The sequence below is a fragment of the Nipponia nippon genome, unplaced genomic scaffold, assembly GCF_047370975.1.
Source record: "Nipponia nippon isolate SJK-2023a ecotype South Korea unplaced genomic scaffold, ASM4737097v1 scaffold_8, whole genome shotgun sequence".
NCBI lineage: Eukaryota > Metazoa > Chordata > Aves > Pelecaniformes > Threskiornithidae > Nipponia > Nipponia nippon.
In genome coordinates this window covers 46013983-46031488 of record NW_028262402.1, presented here as the reverse complement: position 1 = coordinate 46031488, position 17506 = coordinate 46013983, and the positions used below count along the sequence as shown (strand labels likewise).

General features: G+C 40.1%; 1 protein-coding gene across 3 annotated transcripts; it reads left to right on the top strand.

Moving 5' to 3' along the window:
• Window positions 1-1644: 1644 nt before the first annotated feature.
• LOC104021450 (programmed cell death 1 ligand 2) lies at window positions 1645-17400 on the top strand. Of its 3 annotated transcripts, XM_087742199.1 has the most exons (8): window positions 2795-2814; window positions 3095-3150; window positions 8434-8502; window positions 9814-10176; window positions 12742-13026; window positions 13589-13729; window positions 14496-14537; window positions 16707-17400. In XM_087742199.1, exons 3-8 carry the CDS (start codon window positions 8448-8450, stop codon window positions 16787-16789), a joined length of 969 nt encoding a protein of 322 aa, XP_087598325.1. In that variant the 5' UTR covers window positions 2795-2814; window positions 3095-3150; window positions 8434-8447; the 3' UTR covers window positions 16790-17400. The 3 variants fall into 3 exon arrangements, with proteins under 3 accessions (XP_087598323.1, XP_087598322.1, XP_087598325.1); XM_087742197.1 differs by lacking the exons at window positions 2795-2814; window positions 3095-3150 and adding an exon at window positions 1645-1745; XM_087742196.1 differs by lacking the exon at window positions 3095-3150 and having other exon boundaries at window positions 2768-2814.
• The last annotated feature ends 106 nt before the right edge of the window (window positions 17401-17506 follow it).

Here is a 17506-nt window from a genome sequence, read left to right as displayed (position 1 = left end):
CAGAAGACACCAAGCTGTGTGGGAGTGTCGATCTGCTGGAGGGCAGGAAGGCCCTACAGAGGGACCTGGACAGGCTGGATTGATGGGCTGAGGCCAACTGTATGAGGTTCAACAAGGCTCAGTGCCGGGTCCTGCACTTCGGTCACAACAACCCCATGCAACGCTACAGGCTGGGGGAGGAGTGGCTGGAGAGCTGCCTGGTGGAAAAAGGACCTGGGGGTGTTGGTTGACAGCTGCCTGAACATGAGCTAGCAGTGTGCTCAGGTGGCCAAGAAGGCCAATAGCATCCTGGCTTGCATCAGAAACAGTGTGGCCAGCAGGACCAGGGAGGTGATCGTTCCCCTGTACTCAGCACTGGTGAGGCTACACCTCGAGTACTGTGTTCAGTTTTGGGCCCCTCACTACAAGAAGGACACTGAGGTGCTGGAGCGTGTTCAAAGAAGGGCAACGAAGCTGGTGAAGGGTTTGAAGCACAAGTCTTATGAGGAGCGGCTGAGGGAGCTGGGGTTGTTTAGCCTGGAGAAGAGGAAGCTGAGGGGAGACCTTATTGCTCTCTACAACTACCTGCAAGGAGCTTGTAGCGAGGTGGGGGTCGGTCTCTTCTGCCAAGTAACAAGCGATAGGACGAGAGGAAATGGCGTCAAGCTGCACCAGGGGAGGTTTAGGTTGGATATTAGAAAAAACTTCTTCACTGGAAGGGTAGTCAGGCACTGGAACAGGCTGCCCAGGGAAGTGGTTGAGTCCCCATCCCTGGAGGTAGATGTGGTGCTTAGGGACATGGTTGAGTGGTGGACTTGGCAGTGTTAGGTTAATGGTTGGACTTGATGATCTTAAAGGTCCTGAACGATTCTATTATTCTATGATTCTATAAATTAAAAGACAGAGTGATGAACTGCAGTATGGAAGTAAATAGTACCTACTAACAATAAAATGCACACAGACATCCACTGATAAGGTTGTTTAATAGAACAGAATACTTTATGCTGGAAAGGATCTCTGGCAGTCATCTTGTCCAACCTTCCAGTCAAAGCAGGGCCAACTTAAATCCAGTTGTCCAGGCTTTGTCCTGTGAAGTTTGGTATATTTTCAAGGATGGAGATTCACAACCTTACTGGGCAACAGTGTTTGACTAACCTCATTATGATTTTTTTTTTTTTAAATAATATGGATATAGATGAAAATGAACAGGAAATGTGTTCTGCAAATGTTAGGTAATCTCTCAAGGAATTACTGTAAAATTAATATAATGACAATTAAGAAAATGTAACTTGCTAGTTTCATGAATGCAGGACAGTCCTAGTAAATGCAAGTTCAGATGCTAAGGCTGTATAATGCTCTAAATGGGTATAAATCCAGCAAAAAATTATGGGTGTAATTAAAAGCAGAATTTGGTCATATACATTTTACAGAATGTTTTGAATAAACTTGTTTTGATGTATGTTCTCAGCAATGCAGAGCACTGAATTCAGATTGCCTTCAGCATGAAGCATCAGAATGAAACTGGAACTGCTTACAAATTCCTAAGAAACTTGGTAGTTTCCTTTTAACACAGTCAGTTGTTTTGTGACATAAAGCCTGAATAAGATCAGCCTACAAGATGTGCTATCAGTCCATGTTTTAAACTGATCATGAGAGTTGGATAGTTTCTGCTGTCAGGCAAATCGGATAGAGCTACTCTGTAAAACTTTGAAAATCTTAGCTGTTACGTGAATCTGATTCTTCCAATGACTGCATAAAGATCTGATGTGAGTATAATGCTGCTAAAATGCAAATCTGTATTTACTGTATTTCTGACTGATGGGTTGCAGATTTTTTCCCTATATTCTCAAGATTTGCTTAAATTAAATTTATTTTCAAGTGATTTGTAGAGAGTGGACTCTGATTCTGAACAGAGATTGGATAAGTCCCAGATCCTAAAACACATGTCCATATAACTTCAAACCGTGGGAAATAAGGAGTTTTAGAACCTGAATCCGTCTTGCAACTCAATCTTCTGTCATAGGCAAAGGCAGAAGAGTGGTGCTAGGGAGCCTGCTCAGGTTACACATTAGGCTGTTGCTGTTTGTAAATCTTTCATTCTGAATTTCAGGGAAGAGTTGTAAGGAGACGAAAAATCTGTATATATTTGTATCTATATGTTCCTGCTTACTTTCTTCTGGTTGTTATTAAACTCCTGCTTGCAGATGGCACATTGTTTTGATTGTACAGCAAGTCTGGGGACTTTTACCTTCTGCATTCCCAGGAGGGGCACAGGCTAGGAAGAGGAGAATTTCTTGTGCTTCTCTGAGAAGTATTTCTGTAGAAGCTAGAGATATGAAAGAAAATTTGCAGTGTATCATGCCAAAGTGTTAACCTGTATTGTTCAGTGCTGTTGCTAAGAGCTGAAAGACGAGTTTTCTAGAATACACAGCTGCATTTTAAGTGTAGTTAATGACATTTTCTGTAACAAAATTTCAACCCAATCTTATCCTAACGTCTATGGCAAAAAAAAAGTTTATTCGAGGTTGAGTTAGAATTATTGTATTTGATGTTGAATGAAAAAAGTGACAGTGAAAAAGATAAAACAGGTGACAGTTAAACAATGCAGGGAAAGTGAAAATTCACAGCAAGGGTGAGCAAAGAGGGAAGTGAGAAATGATACGTCTTCACCTGAAAGCCGAAGTGAGACGGAGAGCAGGCTGAAACGATGCAAATTGGCTGTCACAGGTGATGTGGACATCAGATATAAAGGAATGGACCCAACAGTACAGTGACTGCATGGTGAGGTGGACAAGGGGCTGCAATAAGGGTGCAACAGCAGAGAAGGAACTGCAGGTGAGAGGGTGTGTGGGTGAGGTGGGTTGGAGAGAATGCAGGCAGAAGACTACGTCCACAAGACATACTGAGAGAGGCCTGAGAAATGGACTTTGAACAAATGTTAATAAGCATTGTCAGGTTTTTTATGAAATCCCTGAAATGGAAACAAAGTACCTTCTTTCTGATGGTGAGGTATAGAACAGGTGTAGTTTGTATGAGGATTTAATGCTGCTTTTTTGTTGTTTATTTTCTGACCTAGGATTTTTTAACTTTTTTTTTTTCTTTTTTTTTTTTTAAGTGGATCCTTTACTGGAAGGAAAATCAGTTCAGTCATTTCATGAGGAGGTTGAAAAGGTTGTGTCTTTTTGCACACGTGAGAGTGTTGGAAGGAAGCTTTTGAAACCACAAGATGCACAAAAGACAAAGGAGTTTCAGTAACGGAAAGATGAAGACAGCAAACAGTGACTGGGACCCCTCAACCTTTTGCAGTGTACATATGTGTATAAGAAGATAGTCTGTTTTCCGACAAAATGAGCATAAAACTCAGTTTCATGCAGGAAGTTATGAATTACATCAAAAGAACTAGCTTAGGCATAAGAAGCCATACAGTCACATTAGCTTGGTATTGCTCTGATGCTTTCTTTCAGCCAAAAGGAGCCAAATAGCATGGCATATTAACACAGGTTGATTGCTTCTGGTATTCAGATGAGTTTGTCTTTCTGGGCATTGCGTTGTGCTTTGTGCAGGCGCTACCTTTGCAGTACAGAAACACAAAGGCTGTAGAAGGAGAGGGAATAGGAAGAGAGGGATCTGGGCTGTTCTCTGTAATATTCTAGAGTATGTCAGCAGCAGAGCAAAAATGTTGAATGTAGGAATGAACAAATTAATAGCAAGATTGCTGTTTCAAATCTATAAGAAAGTCTATAAGCTCAGGGTTCCTCACCAGTCTTTCAGATCACCTGCAATACCTTTGTTTGCTGAAGTGCACTTCACAGTTTGTGTGGAGGCAGACACAGGCCACCTGGCTAGCCTGGTGATGTTACCATCCTCCTCACAGCTCCCAGCTGTGGAGTGCAATGTCCCTGCTTTCTTCAGGGGCTTTGTAAGAACACCTGTGTTATACCTGCTAAAACTGAGAATGATCACATCCTAAGTGCTGTCAGTGTGCTAACTTGGTCTGCAGGGAAATACAATACAAACAAGGGTCTGTTTACAATACTCACTTAATTTTAAAAGGACCAAGTACCCTTTCCTTAGTCCTTTAATCCTTAATCTTTCAGACTGAAGTCTGAGTGATTATTGTGAATTTCTATGTATGTTTGACTTCTGCTTTAAACCTGGAGAAGAGCTGGTGTGCTTGGAAGCTTGTTTAGATTTTCCAACAGTTCTGATTATTCTAGTGGAAGATATGCTCTTGGTCTACCAAACTCTCCTTGCTTACTGCTGCTAAATGTCATTATGTAAATGCTAAAGTGTTTACTGTTCTAAATTGTCCATTTGCTGGAATACAAATATTTTAATAGCTGAAATGATGTTTCCAGGAAAGGGTTATGCATGATTTGTTAGACTACAAGGTTCCTGAATCAGTTACTGTGCCTCGGGTTGTGTTCGTTTCACAGACAGCATAAAGAAGATGATTCATCCTGCACAGGATCCTTTGTTATTCTTGTGTTGGCAGCAATCATAGAATCATAGAATGGTTTGGGCTGGAAGGAACCTTTAAAGGTCATCTAGTCCAACCCCCCTGCAGTGAGCAGGGACAATCATAGCAAGGCTACTAACCAAAGGTGGTGCCAGAGGGTCTTGTACTAAGGTCTTATATGAAGATGGTCCTTTCATCCAAGAAAAGGACTATGATCTTTCAGATACATGGATGAAAGGAACAGAATTGAATTCACAGTTCATATTATCCAGATGTGGGTTTCAATCCTTATTACTAAGGAGCAGATTGGAAAATATTCTGTGATTTCTATGTTCCTTTGCTTACAAAGCTTCTTGCAAACTCGTCAATATTGTCAGCATTGTGGGAGTTGTCACTAACTGAGGTCAAAGCAATCATAACACTTCTGACCAGACTGGTGCCAACCTCCCTCATCAGCTCACTGTGGTTCACAACCTGAGTGTTCCCTGAAAATCAGATCCAGTAGGCATAACAATAAACACATGCCAAAGAGATCTATACAAAGCACAGCTACTTAAAAGTATCCCAGCTTTTGCTCAGGAGCTCCAAAGTTTAAGCATATAGCAGAGTTTGATGTTCCCATTTTGCCACCACTGTTACCTCCTGAGAGCATCCTTATAACATACAGCTCTGTTAGGACAAGCACCTCTTCACTACTGTCTGTAGAACTGAATGAAGTCTATACTTTATGTTGAAAATTGAATAATATGTTGAAAATTGAATAATACGTTGAAAACAACATTGTGCCCTAGAGCATACAGCTTGTGCAGTTTGAAATGGGAATGCCAAGTCTAAATTTTCAGAGGGAACAAGAAACATCTTTCTCACTCCTTACCAGGAGAATTTTAGGCAACACTTGAGATTTTATGTGAACTGGTGCATTCCATTGGCCAAAAATTTACTTTTTTTTGGAGGTGAGTGTTATAACCCCTGTGGGTATGTGAGCTGGGGCCAGGAATAAAGTCAAAGACATGACTGACAGAATCAAAAGGAGGAAAACTATACACAGTGTCATTTTGACCTTTGGTGGAATTTTAGCAATTTATTGCCCTCTGCATTTCACTCAGCATTCACTAAGAAAAACTTACCAGAATATGTTCCTTTTGGACCAAAGAGAGTCAGGTATGGGTTTCAACTTAGTACTTTCAGTAAAATAAAAAAGCTGTATAAAAAGAGAAGACTATATTCGTCCCTTTTTCCATTGATATTGTCACGCCTTTGTTTTCATTGTTGCCATTCAAATTTTTAGTCTTGAACCCTACATCCTCATTGGAACTATTACAACTCATAAGAAGCCATGATGGTATTTAGATGTCTGATGCTATGGTTTTCATCACCTCAATCCTCAAAGGTTTATTCAGCTTCATTTTCATAATCACACAGCACTGTGTGAAAACTTGCTTTGTCTTCTGCAGGTTGGTCTGGGAAATGTTTACTGACAGGATCTGAATTGCTGTTGAAATGTCATGCGACTTCCTCATGTTCTCAGATGTGGATTTCAATTCCTTTGCTGCCAGAACCACTAAGTGCTGATTTTTATGGTGTAGTGTTCCTTTGTTATTTCCCTATGAAGTTGTAACAGACATGATGAATACGCTTTAGAAATGGCCTTTTGCTTAAAGGAAAGAAAGGACAGTGCTGTGCACAAACTTGTTAGGATTGTTGTGTACACAGACTACGGCATAGCAGGGCATGGCATGTGTTTTACAAAAGCTAGGGAGAAAATGAGGGCTATTCTGTGAGCACACGAATGGTTGGTACTGCAAACTCAGAAGAAATCACCTTCCAGATGCTGGTGCAGACCTTCTTTATGGAAGTGCGTCAGGATGCCTGGCAGAGCCACATGATTAAGTTGCATGGGTAGATTGTACCGAGGTTGCGCGACAGCTTGCTGTCCACTAGTAAGAACATAGAAATGAAGAAGGATGGCTTCTAATACAGATTCTTGCTAATAGATCCTTGATGAACCCCACAAGCATTCCATGACTCTGCTTTCAGTATCACAAGTGAAAATGCTTCCCTGTTTGGGTGGTTCTACTTATTTATGGTATGTGTCATGTTCTTCTCGCACTAATCCATCTGGTCAGGCAAGATTACTGTTATTTGATATTTAATAATTATAATTGCTATCTGCTGGGGCTTTGATTATGTATTCCTTTATCTTTGTTCTATCCTTTTAGTCTCAGTAATATGTATATTTTAAAAAGTCCCATCCCCTATGTTATGCAAGATACATGCTTTGCATTCTTAATGTACCCCAAGCTATAAAAAGAGAGCAGATCACCTCAAATGTCCCACATGAGGCTAATTCAGGGATCTAAACATTGATGTGAAATACTGCTCCATTCTTTGTTCAGTTCTTCCCTCTCTGCTCACCTGCTCTAGGTTGGCTGTGTGGAGAAGTCAGCATAGCAGGAGACTGAGGACAGCAAATTTCTTTATAGTATTAAATGTGAAACACTGTGGTGGCTAAATAATGAGTGCAATTTAACCCAGCTGTGAAGGCAGTACAGGATCTTTGTTTCTGCACCCAAGAAATGGAGATACTGATGCTGATATTGTTTATTAGCTCCTTTTTCAGACAGCAAAAATAATCACAATTTATCACACATTAGGTAGTGGCATCTCAGTCAGTCCTCCGATAACGGTAATTAGCTTTCATTTACATATAATAAGTCTGCTTACTGTAGTTTGCATGTCCACTTTTATGGTAACATAAAGGTTACCTTTAGATGTGACATTAAAAGATTAGGGTCTAAATTTCCAGGAAAAGTCCTCTAATTCTAGCTGCTAACTTTGTTAAAGCTTGAGCCTGACTTTCTGATGTACTGAGAGCTCAAAGGTGGAAGCAATCGGGAAAACGCAGCCCCTGAAACATTCTGGCTCTGATTTTCTCAAGCTGAGTCACAAATGAATGGGGAAGTAAAATTAAAAACCCTCTCCAGTAAGCCTATCTCTGGGGAAGTCTAAAATTGCTCCTTCTCTTCTTTACTTCCTTATGCTTATTTCTGGATCTCCTTCACTAATTTTTCAGAGTATGCTATATGTTAGCATGCTTTATTCAAAGTTAATTCTTCCTTCTTATTTATTATCTCATTAGTTTCATTATAAATGTTGTCCCTGGTTTTTGGTTTTTTTTTTTTTGCTTTTTAGTTATGTTGATCTGTATACTAAAGTACGAACAATAGTTTGCTTGTTACTGCAACAGGAAGATACTCTAAAACTGGACTTTCTCCTTTTGCATTCTTTCAGGGCTGCTGGTTGACTGTCAGCAATACAAGGAACTTTGTATATGTCAGGCACTGCCATGTGCAAAGTGAAAGAATCAGCAGCACTAAGTCTTAAAATCTGAAAATCTTCATTCTGAAGCAAACTTTAATTTACCCACTCCAAGATTTCCAGTAGCTCACGCTGAGTTCCAGCTATCTGCTGGTCTTAAGGTTAAAGAACTCGGACAATAAGTATCCTCAAAAAAGTACGCAAAGCAGAGTTGAAACAAAATCAGGGTTAGCGATCTTGTAAACTAGATAGGCGTTAGTGCAGGCAGTTAAAAAAGTTTGCTTGTGCATGTTTATGAAGCTCTCCCGCATGTGAGAAGCAAACTGCAATTGATTTTTATTATTCATGGGTAGAGCTTCAATATGAAGTTGTTGTAAAAGCACTGCCCTGTCAGAGTATTTAAGACTGCCTGCAACATACAGATCCTCAAAGCCTCACGGGTGAAGTTGTGGAAATGTTTTCTTTCCCTTCATTGTCACAGGTCAGTGGTTTGTATTCCAGGTGTATGCACAGGTTGTTTTAATCAGGATTTTCCTTGTTTCTAGTGGTAGTCTAGTGTTTTTTATTTTTGCTGATTTTTAGCTGCAATGGGCTTTGAAAGCTAGCGTGGCTCTAATCCATCTCAGCAGGAGAAGGTTGTTGTTGCAAGTTCTGATGCAATCCTACTTTTGTTTCAGATCCACCTAAGAAAATGTTCCAGATCCTTAAAATGCTGTTGCTGGAAACACAGGTCTATGTGCTTTCAGGTGAGAGAGAAACTGCCTTTCAATTCCACCAGCAGAACCAATGCAGCAAATACTGCTATGCCCTCAGTATATGGGCATCAGCACCTCCAATGATACTTGCACGAATAGCCAGTGATGTCGTGGAGCCTCTGCTTTGCAGTGTCTTACAGAAGATGCTGTGTGCTAATTGAGCACAGGACAGATGTCTGTCACTTTCCACGACCAGGCTTCTTGAAAGCATAGTGTATTGACTGACAGGTGAGGCGTCCAGCATTTAGCAGGCATGGCTATGAGAGGGAGGATGACCAAAGCAAGCTAAGCCAATTGTAAATTAAACAACCTCAGTGTGAGACAGAGTGAAGTGTATTCCCCTGTAGCAGGAGCAGCTTGGCTAAAACTCAGGAGGGGCCTGGCATTTTTTTGTATTTTTTTTCCCTCATTATGGTTGTATTAAAGTGAATAAACAAACATTGCTAAGAGGAATTGAAGTTTTTCCTGTAAAGTATTTCACAAACACATAAAATAAAAGCAATGCATAAACAGTTGCATGAACTTCTCTTTTGAATGTCACTATCAATATTTCCAAGTGGTTCCAAATTAAATCTACCAATATATGGTACATCCAATATAGAAAGCAGTAACAAGGTATACTGAATGATGTATCATAAATAACTCTCCTTTATCAAGACACTTTAAAATGGTACAATATTCATAACCATGAATTTCAGGTTTGGTGAATGGCTAAGAAGATTATCTTTATATACTTTCTGTAATACTGTTGCATGTATCTGAGAAGATGCATGGGATCAAATGATATTCACATGGTCCCAGGCTTGTGGAAGACTGTAATGGCTACATGGCAATTCTTCCAAGTTACACATGCTTATCCAGTGCAACTCTATTCATTTCACTGGAGTTACACTGGATTTTCTCTTTGTAAAGGATAATGAAATTAGATTTACTATTTCCAAAATTAACTGTTGCTTTTACTAGAATCCTAGCACATATAAGACACAATCATAGTTTCATAGAAGTGCTCCCTGACTCAGCCTTAAGGTATTTCTAAAATGTGAAAAAAAAAAAAACAACAAAACCTTGCTTGTTTTGTCCTTGTCTTTCAGACCCTGTAATCAATACAGAATATAGATGATTTGCTATAAATACTACTGACATGGTGAAAATGTTAGTGTGAATAGGGACAAGAAATGCGTAAAACTTTAGTCAAAATAGTAACCATATGCCTGACTACATGACACCTTTTTGCCCAAGTTTAAAGAAAATCAGAACATATTTTAATACAACAAATGAAACCATTTTCTTTTCCTGCCATAGCTTTATTTACAGTTGAAGTTCCTCAACAGCTATACACTGTGGAGTATGGGAGCAACGTGACCATGGAATGCAGATTCGCTGTGAATGGCTCGTTAAACCTAGGACTCCTGACCGTTGTTTGGGAGCAAAAAAGGCAGGGCCAGCCAAAATCAAAAGAAGTGTACACACTCCGCAATGGGAAGACATTCCCTCCATCCCAACATCACGATTATATAGGAAGAGCAGCACTTCTGCACAGTGAACTGAAATTGGGACGAGCTATCCTTCAGATCACCAGCGTGAAGATCACAGATGCAGGATCATACCTTTGCCTCATTGACTACCAGGGTGTGGACTACAAGTACATTACTTTGGAAGTAAAAGGTTAGTGGCTAAATTGAATGTAAGTATGTATTTATTGAGATGTCTCTACTAAATTCCCACAGGCTTGTAGAAATTAATTTGGAGGAATTTGTTGCTAATTCTCTCACCAAGACCCTGGGCTTAGCCCCCAGGTGAATCAAAGCAGTTGTCTTAGTGCCGGCTAGTCTTCAGTTCAATGGCCAGCTGACCTTCTCTACAAGAAGCCTGTGCCAGAGAGGGAGATCAACTGTTCCCCCTCCATCCTTCATCCCTCCTCCTTCTTTCCACCCCCTCTTCTCCAGTGCCCTCACCCCCCATCTCTCATTTGACCCCCTGCCCTGTTGGGCCACCTCTGGCCATTCCCAGAAGTTTCTCAGAGGTGCTTTAATTTACTCACAAGCCCTGCTGCAACTACCCAAGTGGCTGGGAATTCCCTGAGTGACTACAGCTCCCAGAGCAAGGACATGTGATTTTCTGTGTTTGTCAAAGCCAAATGGACATTAGTAAGGCATATGTTACTGGAAAGCATGATAGACCAGTCCTTTGAAAGGCCTCTGGTGTTTCTCACTAACTGCAGTGTGTCCATGTGACACAAGGCAGCATTCATTTCCCACCCAGGCATGTAAATAACGAGCTTTGTCAAATGCAAAAATGCATACAGCCAGCAGAGCTGGCTGATGTCATTGCGGGGCCACTCTCTATAATCTTCGAAGTTGTGGAGATCGGGGGATGTCCCAGAGGACTGGAGGAAGGCCAGTGTTACCCCTATCTACAAGAAGGGCTCAAGGGAGGATCTGGGTAATTATAGGCCCATCAGTCTTACTTCAATCCCTGGGAAAGTTATGGAACAGATCCTTCTGGGGGCCATCACGAGTCAAATGAAGCATGTGATTGGGAAAAGCCAACACGGCTTCACCAAGGGCAGATCATGTCTGACAAATCTGGTGGCCTTCTATGATAAAGTGACCTGCTTGGCTGACATGGGGCGAGCAGTCGATGTTGTCTACTTGGACTTCTCCAAGGCCTTCGATACAGTTACCCACAGCCTCCTCCTGGAGCAACTGATGCATTACGGCCTGGACAAGTGGTCTGTGCAGTGGGTGAGGAATTGGCTGATGGGCCGCACACAAAAGGTGTGGTAAATGGCTCTTTTTCAAACTGGCAACCCGTCACAAGTGGGGTCCCCCAGGGCCTGATATTGGGCCCAACGCTATTCAATATCTTCATAAGCGATCTGGATAACGGGATCAAGTGTAGCCTGATGAAGTTCACAGATGACACCAACTTGAGTGGGGAAGCAGACACTCTGGAAGGGAGAGCCACCCTGCAGGAAGATCTGGATAGGCTGGAAGAGTGGGCTTAACAAGAACCTCATGAAGTTTAACAAAGACAAGTGTAAGGTCTTACACCTGGGAAAACATAATCCAGGTGTGCAGCTCAGACTGGGATCCACCTGGCTAGAAAGCAGCTCCGTGGAAAGGGACCTGGGGGTCCTGGTGAACACAAAGCTCAACATGAGTGAACAGTGTGCTGCTGTGGCCAAGAAGACCAATAGGATGCTGGGTTGCATCAAAAAGGGCATCATCAGCAGAGATAAAGAAGTCATTACCCCTCTCTACTCAGCACTTGTCATGCCACACCTGGAATACGGTGTGCAGTTCTGTCCCCGTTATACAAAAAAGATGTGGACAGGCTGGAGGGAGTCCAGAGAAGGGCCACCAAGATGATCAAGGGTCTGGGAAGCCTGCCGTATGAGGATAGGCTGAGAGAGCTGGGTTTGTTCAGCCTTGAGAAAAGGAGGCTTAGAGGTGATCTCATCACGGTGTACCAGTACTTAAAGGGGAGCTACAAAGAAGATGGAGACTCCCTTTTTACAAGGAGTCACATGGTGAGGACAAGGGGTAACAGGTACAAGTTACTCCCAGGGAGATTCCGATTGGACACGAGAGGAAAATTTTTCACAATGAGAACAGTCAATCGTTGGAATAATCTCCCCAGGGAAGTGGTTGACTCAGCTATGCTGAACACATTTAAGACTCAGCTGGACATTGGTGCTGGGCCGTCTCGTCTAGATTGTGCTAGAAGGGTTGGACCAGATGATCCTTGAGGTCCCTTCCAACCTGGTATTCTATGATTCTATGATTTTAAGACACACATTGGTTCCTCTGAACTGTCCTCACAGAAATTCTAAGTTAATTTTGTTCTAATATGATGAAAATTCCACACTTGTTTATAAGCTATGGTAAAACAAACATTAAAAATAGCCTTTTTCTTGAACTGGCATATTCAAAAGGTGAAAAAAGTGAGTCCCATGAGACTTTGCTTCTTTCCTCTGTATTGATAAATTATAAATTGAGTGCCAGCTGCTGCCTTGCATAAAGTAGCAGAGTAAGTTCTGTCAGTGTAGGCGTGAGAAGGATTAAATAATGAATATTGGATTGTTCTACAAAACATCCCTCATCATTTCAAGTCAGCATACCCCAGATACAGCCATAGACAAAATATGGCATTAGAGGGAAGGAGGGAAAGTGAAGTGGGAAAATGACTATTGTTGCATAAAGTAATTTCACTCAACTTCTTATGCAGCATCCTACAAGAGAATAAACACTCAAGTAATGAGAAAACCAGGTGAAGACAAGGTTGTTTTTATGTGCCAGTCAGAAGGCTTTCCTCTGGCAGAGGTTTTCTGGCAAAATGAGAAGAACTTCAATCTCAGTGGATCTGCAAATACAACCTATACACTGACTGCAGATGGCCGCTACAATGTCACCAGCATCCTGATGTTCAAACCAAATATGGGTGAGAACTACAGCTGCGTGTTCTGGAATAAAGAGCTGAATGGAGCAACTTCAGCTCACATTTCCACTTTAGGTTTGTATCAGCTTGAACTTGTACAAGACAGAGAGTGTTTGTACATACATTGTGTCCTATGATCCATCACTGGAATTCGGTTCTAGAAAACAGTGTAATATTGATGCTCTGGAAAAGAAACAAGTCAGTATTGTTTACGACTTTGAAGCCTCAGCTAGCTTGCACTCCAACAAGCCAGTCTGACATTTTTCTGTATATTTTAATTTTAGGGTAGTTCCCATTATTTTGGTGCCAGTACAAAGTAAATTCTTTAATCTGCATGGGAGTCTTCCCTGATCCAGACTCCTAATTAATAGTTCCTCAAATGGGATACAGATAAATTGCAGTAATGCTCAGTCAAATGCCAAGCAAATGAGAGATGTGACTCATTTTTTGGTAAAATTTTTTATAGTAATATTGCAAAATAAAGTATTCATAAAATGAGTGTAAACCACTATGTTGATAACTTTTAAGAATCCTTTATTCAGTCAGAGCAAGACTTTGGAGAATCAGAACCGATAACTTCATAAACAATGCCTGTTTTGTAAGTTGTAAATTTACTTTCTTGTCATGTTTTTGACAGCTTTAATGAGCACACAGCATAGCGGACAAAAGTCCCTGATCTTATTTATCATCCCCATGGGTGTCATGGTGGCTGTTCTTCCCTCTGCACTAATAATGTTTCAAAAGAGAAAATCATTCAAGAATGGGAAACCCAAAAAAGGTACATTTTAATTCAGATAGTGGATCTTTTCAGTTATTCTTTATTTTTTCCTGTGAACGACCTTTTGGAAATTTTAGTAACTCTAGGCACACTTGTGTGACTTTGGTCACGTTTTATTTCTAGATGCGCTTTGTTCTAAAATGAGATCTTGGATCATTTGAGTTGGGTTTTATTTTCCTCACTTTGTTACTTACGTGAGACAAGGTATATGGGAAGATATATTTTTTTTAATCTGACCAGCTACTATTCTGTAAAGACCACAAACAAACTTGGGCTTGGGTAAAGAAGGCTGTAAAAACATAGTTTGAATGGTGCTTTTCTTCATGGCTACAAAGACATTGTAGCTACAGCATATGACATGGAACTTTTATTTTTGATCTCCATTAAGGCTGTATAACCAAAATGGTATGTTGTACTGGACTATTACGAATAGTGTTTCTTTGCTTGTTTGCAAGTGCAATAGAGGAAAAGTAATAAAGCAAACAGGCTATTATTCTAGTCTTTTCTTGCATAAGAATAGACTCCAGTAAACTCAGACAAATTCATTTATTGTCACGATATGAAAGTCCTGCCATTAAGGACTTCAGAATTTGGTTCAGAATTTGTAAAAGACAAAAAGCGTAGAGAAGTTTATGTATTTGGTAGGAGTTAATAATAAACCTAAATGTGGTTAAAGCTCAGTTTAATCTAAAAGTTTGTTGAATTATATTGCTTCTTTCAAATCTAGAAATGTTTAAGCTAAATTTGTATATATTTACTTTAACAGAGAGGAGAAGAAAACTGAACCCTAACCTGAAAGATGAGAACAGTAAGTCATAGGGTTTTCTACATTTATGCTTACATCTTTCTCTTTCTTACAGCTAAAATCTTTATAAATCTGCAGACAGCAACTTAAATAATGTTGCATCAAAATACAGGCTAGTTTTGAATTTAAATTCAACTTTTCTTTTATTTTCTAAAAATGCAGTATCTAACATTATGACTTTCTCACAGGCGATATAAAAGTTTATAAATGTTTGTTCACTTTCACTGATACACAGATAGCTTGCATAGATAGCTCAGTCTACACCTCTGTATACTAACTGCAGTTCTAGTAGCCTCAGCTGAGTAGGATACACACAGAAAGCTGATTGTTTTAGAAGGTATCATAATTTTTGTGGTAATAGTCTGTTATACTTTTGACTCAGGCCACAACAACAAATAAAATGATACCTCATTTATCTGGAATATTAGATCATCCACTGAGCCACTTCCCATCTTATGAGTAAGTGACTTTCCTAGACATCCAGGAATTTTTACATTGCAGAGGCAAGGTAATGCCTAAAAAAGTATCAGGATGCATAACTGTCCTGTACCAAAACTGAACTGAAAAAAAGAAATCACTGTAGAAAACTATAAAGCAATATGATAAGAAAGCTCTTAAAACACCTACTTATATAAATCAGGTTTTTTACCAATAAATTATAGTCTGATAGGTTAATGTATTGTCAGGAGAGAGGCTGTGGCAAGTGTTAGGTACAGTGGTATTGGTTTCAGCTGTAATTCCTTGCTGTCCAAGCAGACCCTAACAAAGCCTATTGAGGCCAGCCCCAAGGCTGCCTACTGTGCTCCAGGAATATGACTGATTCTCCCCCAAGGAGCAAAATTAGAGCAAAACTGTGGTGCAGCTGACCGAGCAGCCTGAAGAAACAATACATAGCAGTTTCTGGACACAGAAGCATCTTTGGGCTTTTCCAAGGACAGGATTTACTCAAGAAGCCACCTGTGTTTCTCACTACTAAAAAAAAATACATCAAGAAGTCACCAGCTTAAAAAATAACTTCTGTAGGTGAAATGAAAACGAGGGATTGGACGGAGAGGGCATGAATTCACTGATTCCCATATCACCTCAGACTGTAGTGCTTGCATGTTACCCGTAGCTGTCCAATCCACTGACATTGGTAGATATTACAGTCAAAATGACACTTTTAGAAAAACACTTTCACCTTTCAGAAATCAGCACTTGCTGTAGTCAAATGCCCTTTCTCATTTTTCACATGATGGTGTGAAACTTCAGTAGAATTATGCCATGTACAAATGAACAAAAGCTCAAGGCAAGCAGCAATCTGGAGGACAGCGTTGGTGCGTGTCCAGACATAATTCCAGTGCATGTTTTCTGAGCACAGCGTGGCTTCACGTGGCTTTTTGTATTACTGTTGTAGAATTTTTGCACTTTGTAGGTCTTAGCCTCCTCTGTGCACTTACTGAAATGAAGAAATTAAAGGAGAGCAGGCTGCTTTTTGTGGTTTTGTTTTACTTCTTCATTTTAATGACCGAAAAATCTTTGTGCAACGTGCAGTAAGTCATATGACAAACATTTATATTTCTCAGCATCATATATTTTTAAGAAACACTGGAAAGAACCTTTTTTCCAAGATGAGTAGGTAGTTGAAGCACAAAAGCCACAAATACTTTACCAGAGAGCCTTGGAAATGACCCACATGGCCCTGGTTACAGGAACAAGGATTGTTCATGTTATCATTTTAACTTACAGCTCAAGCTGTATCAGCACTGAAGATGTAGGACATTTGACCTCATCACTGAAGTCCCACTTCTGCAAACTTTTATTCAGATGCACAGATTTTACTAACAAGCATTCCCCATGGATGCTATCTAACTAGATTTCAGTTTTGTTATTTCATTTATATGGCTGATAGTCAGTGATAGCTTTGATGTAATAGAAAATTCAGAATTTGGACCACAGATAAGAGAGAGAGAGAGAGAATTCTTCCCTCTGAAAAGTTTGCAACAGGATGTCTTTGTAATTAATGGCAGCTTTAAGGAGCCATTGTAACTTCAGCATGGCCCAGAAAAGCTTGCATACAGTGAACATAGAGCTTTCACTCTTTACCACGCAGTTGTTAAAATCAGGCTATTTGTTTGCTTAAATTATTGCAGATTTTTAAAATAATACTATTACTTTTTTTTTTCCTTTAAGGAGATGATTTTAACTCCCAAACTGAGGCTGTATACTTGTCAACTGTCACAGAGTCAAGAGACAGTGGGAGTGTGGGTCTGTGAAAACTCTTCATCTCACATGCCATAATTTGCACTTTTTATATCTGTTTTTGGGTCCTTCAAAGGAAAGCTACAGCACTTTAGCTTTGGGATGAACAGTGAACTCATGGGGATTTACTGGCACTGCAGCAATGGAAAGCTATGCCTCTTCAGATGCCATATCTTGAAGTTACTGAGAATTACGCCATCATGAAATGTGGTTTACCGTTGTGAAGAGGTTATCTGAGTGCCTTTGATACACTTCACTTTTGGACTTACTGTTGCTCAAGGAATGTTTGTTTAAGAATGCCTTTATTAACTGTTCCAGTCTCAGGAATGGTGCTTGGATTCAAATACCTTGTGGGAATTCAAATAAAAGCTGTACATGCTATCTTATGTCTAAAAAGTCATCTTTCAGGTGGCGACATCATTACGTGCCTGTATCTCATTTCCAAACTTTCCACCACATTAAACTGGAAATTACCACAAGTACCCACCAGCATGGCAATATATGGAAGATATTTTGTATCACAAAAGTAATAAGAGGTTGAAGTTAAATCAAAGGACAGACAAAAAAAAATTCCACAGTAAATCAACATTATGTCACAGAAGAGAATTTTAATGCACAGTCTATGTAAAATCCCATAAGTAAGTCAGGTAAAAAAACCATGAACTGTGATGCTATGCTACATGACAGTAAGAAGTTTTACATTTGAACTGATTACTCAACAGAATTTTCTT